The following is a 5446-nucleotide window of genomic DNA, read 5'->3' on the forward strand; positions in this document are numbered from 1 at the left end:
CCCAGTAGGGGGTGTGCAGGAGGTAGCCTATCAATGATTTTCTCTCATTATTGATGTTTCCATCTTTCTTTCCCTCTCCTCTCCTCTCAGAAATCAATATATATATATATATATATATATATATATATATATATATATATATATATATATATATTGCAGTGAATCAGCTCAGATCTCCCTAGGCCAGTCCTCAGCATGCATGTAGTACATTAGTCACAAAATACCCAACACTGCTGGTCCTAAAGCCGAGGCTCTGTCATACTTACCTGTCCCTTGTGGATTGTTCAGCACAGCAGTTAAGCTGTGTCCTTGGTCTCTCACTTTAAACTCTGATTTCCCTGCTAATCAGGATAACTAGACTAGCAGGCTTGGTCACTTCTGTAAGGACATGGACATGTTTCTTGCATAGTGATTGCTCCACCTCTGTCCATTATAAGTATAGATGGTTCCTCAATTTCAGAATGCTGTTTCCTGAGGATCACTCTTGCATGGTTTGCTGAGCCCACCCTCAGAAGTAACAGCAAAGCCTTAGCCTTGACCCCACCTTGTGGTGTCTCCCAGCATTTCTTGGGGTGATGGCTGCTGCCTCAGTCTATGCCACAGTGTTTTCACGAAGGTCATGAACAATCAAGAAGCAGTTCAAGTGCCAGGGTACAGCCCCGGCGGTCCAGGGGTTCCCGAAGGTGTGGACGGAGTCGATGAAGAATGAAGGACACGGAGACAGCTTTCAGATGATCAGCATAGGCAGGTTCCCTCTTTATTCTCCTGTCACATCTGTATTTATACCATTTGATCCTATAAGCATGCGTCTATAGCAGGCGTGGGCAAACTTTTTGACTCGAGGGCCACAATGGGTTCTTAAACTGGACTGGAGGGCCGGAACAAAAGCATGGATGGAGTGTTTGTGTGAACTAATATACATTCAAAGTAAACATCATTACATAAAAGGGTATGGTCTTTTTTTTTTTTTTAGTTTTAGTCATTTCAAATGGGCCGGATCCGGCCCGCGGGCCGTAGTTTGCCCACGGCTGCTCTATAGTCACATCATGGTATGTTTTGGGTCCTCCCTTGACCTTCTAAAGTTCCTTGTTTCATGTCCATAGTTTCTTATATGACCTTTGCCAAAAATCCCATCTCCATCTAGTTCTGTTGATTTTAATCTTTTTTTTTTTAAAGTCAATGCATATATTTTCAAAGTTGGTCCCATGGCACAGTCTCAAGGGCATTAGAAATGTGAGGATATATGTACCACTACGCAGACTAGAAGGGGAACCACTGGCCCCAAGGTGAATTGCCGTTTAGCCTTTAACAAAAGACAAAGTTCATCACAGACACCAATTCAGTTCCATTCCCTAGCAACTAAACATTTAACAATAAAACTAACAGATCGAAACAAACACTGCCATTAACAGACACCATGAAACTTTTTTCCTTTTGCATGATTCCACAATGCAGTACAATCTTTCACTGTTCTGCGGACAGGGAATGCCAACACCCCTGGAGGAATGATATTCCAGTTTAAATTTCAGGTCCAGTAAAGACACAAAATAAGTAATTTTGTGGAAAATGACACTGTGGCTTCCTTCTCTTCTGTCTTGTAAACACAGTCTGGTTTTCTGGGAGGTGGGGAGAAGAAGGTTGCTTCTGCTTTATTTTCACATCTGTAATTTTAATATGCTTAAAAAAAAATCCAGGTTATAGAAAAATACAGACATAGAAGAAATTAGTTAGGGATGATTATTCACATTGTAAAGGGATTCTCCATAAGGTTGTATTAAATACTGAATTCCCCCTAGCGCAGTGAATTTGGGACATGACTGATAAGCAGCTTGTTGGGCCCTGTCAGCTCAGTTGGTTGAAATGTCGTCGGTACACCAAGGTTTGTGGGTTTGAGTCCCAGTCAGAGCACATACCTGGCGATTTTGGTTTGATCCCCAGATGGGGTGAGTGTGGAGGCAACCAATGGATGTTTCGCTCTCTTCCTTCCTCTCTCTAAAATCAATAATAATAATAAACATATCTTCAGGTGAGGATTTAAAAAAGAAGGAAAGCAGCTCTTCAAGAACACATTTGTGTAAAGAGAGGTACACTTATATATTCACCCTAACTCCTCTCCAAGGACAATCCAGCATCTTGTTTCCATTCACTGGCAGGGGAACAAACAGTACTTGTTAAGAAACAGTCAACGGATTCTTGGATGACCCTCCTCACCTTTCTTAGGTGCTGAGGCTTTGAGGAATTCAACCAACAAAGAGAAAGACTTCCTTGTGGCCACAGCCACAGTCTGTCCACTATCCAACAAGGATCTTTCTAAAACCAGGGGTTTGCTGCACCTTGGTCCAGTGAAATGTGAAACGAGCAGCAGTCCCAACATTTGGACTCAGCACAGGCCACAAATATGACCTGTGGCAGATGAGGAAATTCAGAGCAACTGACTCAATGGCTTCTTGTAGTTAAGCTATTTCTTCACCTCTGCACTGGTGAAGTTACAAGGGGAGGACACCCCCCTCTCCCCCCCCCCCCCTTCAGTCCTGAACACTAATGCCCATCAACAGCAGAGAGAGCCCAACTCCTACTCACGCAAAAAACATCAAGAACTGAACCGGGATCCTACCCACCCAGCCTTTGTGCAGAGTAACATTGGCAAATCACCTTTTTCCCATAAGCAAAACCTTCATCCCAGGATTCGGCATTCAAGGAGATGCACAGCACAGGATCAAAAAGCTGATGGCTGGACCTCCCTGGGTGGCTTCACCGCTCGAACCAGCGAGCCAAGTTGCGTTTGCTTTGGGGCCGGTCGCCAGCCCTCTGCACTGCCTGGCAGGCCCGGCACCAAGGCTCGTCCCAGAAGGAGGTGATGTGCACGGCGTAGCTCCGGCGCCAATGGAAGTACCGGCGGTAGACAGCTGGGTTTCGGTTGAGGAAGAGCAGGTAGGCGGCCAGGGCGGAGGCACTAGGGAAGTCGTCCACGTGGATGAAGGCACCGCGGGGCACAAAGCGCTCATAATTGGCATGGTCGGGGCCCAGCACCACCGGCACGGTCCCAGCCAACAGCAAGTTGCGCCAGAGCTTCTCCGTGATATAGTCCAGATGCTGCGAGTTCTCAAAGGCCAGGTAGAACTTGTAACGGGCCACCGTGTGCAGAAGCCCGATGTCAGGCACCGGCCGCCGGGTCCCACCCTTGCCGAACACGTCCACGGACACGTGCTGGCTCAGCTGGTGGTAGTAGCGCACCCGGGCCTGGCGCTCGTCCCAGTTGCTCACCACCCAGGCCACCAGCCCCCGTTTCCGGGACAGCGGGGGGACCAGGCCTGGGGGCTGGTCGCTGGGATGGGTCCTGGGGTAGAGGTAGCCATAAGGCACAAAGATGTCCGAGTCGGCCCGGTAGGACAGCGTCCAGTTGAAGAGGTTACCTGCCAGGCTTCGCAGTCCCGGGGAGTGGGAGGGCGACTCGAAGTTCATCCACACCCAGCGCTGGCCCGGGGGCCTGTGGCCCGACGTGGCCAGGGCTTCCTCCGCCTCGTTCCATACCCGCAGCTCCAGCTCCTCTGCCGAGCGCACGCGGCCGCCCCAGGGCGGGGGCCAGTCCAGGGGTCCCTTCACCAGGTCTCGGTGGTGGAAAAGCACAGCCTGGGCTTTCCGGTAGGCTGCACGGTCCGTGAGCAGGCGGCAGCCGCTGATGTGGAAGCGCAGCCAGCAGTCGGGGGGGGGGGGGGGGCGGCCTCGTGGCGTTGTGGCGCCCCGCGAAGGGCTCCCACCACAGCAGCACGCCCACCGGCCGCGGCGGGGCGTGGGAGGCCCAGGGCAGCGGCGGCAGCTGCCCCCAGCAGGCGTAGGCGGCCAGAGCGGTGCACAGCAGGCCCGTGGCCGCCAGCGCCCAGGCGGCCCGCGGCAGCCCCCGCAGTCCGCGCCACGCGCAGCTCGCTGGGCCCCACGATGCCCCCATGGCGCGCACAGACCGAGCCGCCGCCGCAGGCCGTGTGTCCGCAGGCGTGGAGCAGCTGTGCCTGCTCTCATACTGCCATTGCTGCTCACGACCGGTCCTCGACCCGGAGAGCTTGATTTTAATCTTATCCATTCTATTCCAAAGGTTAGGGGTAGTTTGTTATCTCCATTCCAAGGTCACTACTCTACTGTTCTGTTAAACTACAAGGAAGTAACTGAAAGAGATTATCCTAAGATTATGTAGCTTAAGCGTGATTGTTTGTAGTTAAGGTGATCAACTACCCACCTCGAACTTTGTTCAGGGGTTTTACTGATTTATTCCCTTCCTTAGTCCTGTTAATCCCTAACTCCAGGGAAAAATCCCCACCTGGGGAAACAACCTTTCTTGGGGAGGTGGCCCTGGTTAGAACACATAGCACTAAGAAGGGGAGCAAACATATTAAGAACAGTATGCCAGGTCCCTTGAAACATATGATGTGCAGATGTTTCTTCCCTGCAGTGACTGTGTCAAGCAGCAAGGATGGACTGGCCTCCAGCATTCAAGGTCCTAAATACCTTATTCAAACAGGTTTCATCTTTGTGTGATACATTATTATTAACCTTGCTTTTATTTCAATTCTTCTGAATTATTAGCTATGACTATGTAATCCTATCTAATAAAAGAGCAATATGCAAATTGACCATCACTCCGCAACAAAGATGGTGGCGCCCATCGCTGCTCAGGCAGGACGCTGGTGGAGTCACCCCGGCAACATGAGCCCAGCAGGCAAGTGCGCCCCAGGCAGCACCCAGCAGGCCCTGCTTGGCGGTTGCCATGGCGACCCAGGAGCAGGCAAGTGGGGCCTGCAGGCAGCACCCAGCAGGGCCTGCTTGCCCATCCCCATGGTGTGGAGCAGGCAGGCCCCGCAGAGAGCAGAGAACTATGGGAGTGGGCCCAAGCCATCAGTAGGACATCCCTGAGGGCTCCCGATTTGGAGCGGGTGCAGGTGGGGCTGAGACGACCCCCCCCACCCCCATGCACAAATTTCATGCACCAGGCCTCTAGTCCTATGTAATAAAAGGATAATATGCAAATTAACTGCCACTCTGTCACAAAAGATGGTGGTGCCCATAGCCTCAAGATGGTGGAGCCCAGTCCTCTCAGCCCCGCCAGAATCCCCCAGTCCCTGGGGCGGGTGGGGGGGGGGGTGCAGCTTCTGATAGCGGGCAGCATGAGCAGCCTGGCAGAATGCTTGCTTTGTTGCCCCGGCAACTAGGCAAGCGTTCCAAACCCAGGCCTCTGGCCCGGCTGGGCACAGAATGCTTGCATCATTGCAGGATGGGTTGAAGGACCCCCCCATGTATGAATTTCATACACCGGACCTCTAGTCTCATAATAAGAAAGCATAATTATATTGGCATGTTAGGATCCTGGGGTTGTGGGTGATTTATTTTTATTTGCCTTTGATTCTTTTTTAATATGTAAAAAATAGAAATGAACACACAAGGAAGAAGAAAGCAT

The 5446-nt window shown here is 51.1% G+C and overlaps 1 protein-coding gene across 1 annotated transcript; it reads right to left on the reverse strand.

Annotated features, from left to right (window-relative positions):
- Positions 1-1172: 1172 nt before the first annotated feature.
- LOC132241731 (alpha-(1,3)-fucosyltransferase 4-like) lies at positions 1173-3946 on the reverse strand. Its single transcript, XM_059710654.1, is given in 2 exon segments — positions 1173-3717; positions 3719-3946. Coding segments are annotated over 2 exon segments (1194 nt in total). The 3' UTR covers positions 1173-2751.
- Positions 3947-5446: the final 1500 nt, after the last annotated feature.

This window comes from Myotis daubentonii, chromosome 1 (assembly GCF_963259705.1).
Source record: "Myotis daubentonii chromosome 1, mMyoDau2.1, whole genome shotgun sequence".
Classification (NCBI taxonomy): domain Eukaryota; kingdom Metazoa; phylum Chordata; class Mammalia; order Chiroptera; family Vespertilionidae; genus Myotis; species Myotis daubentonii.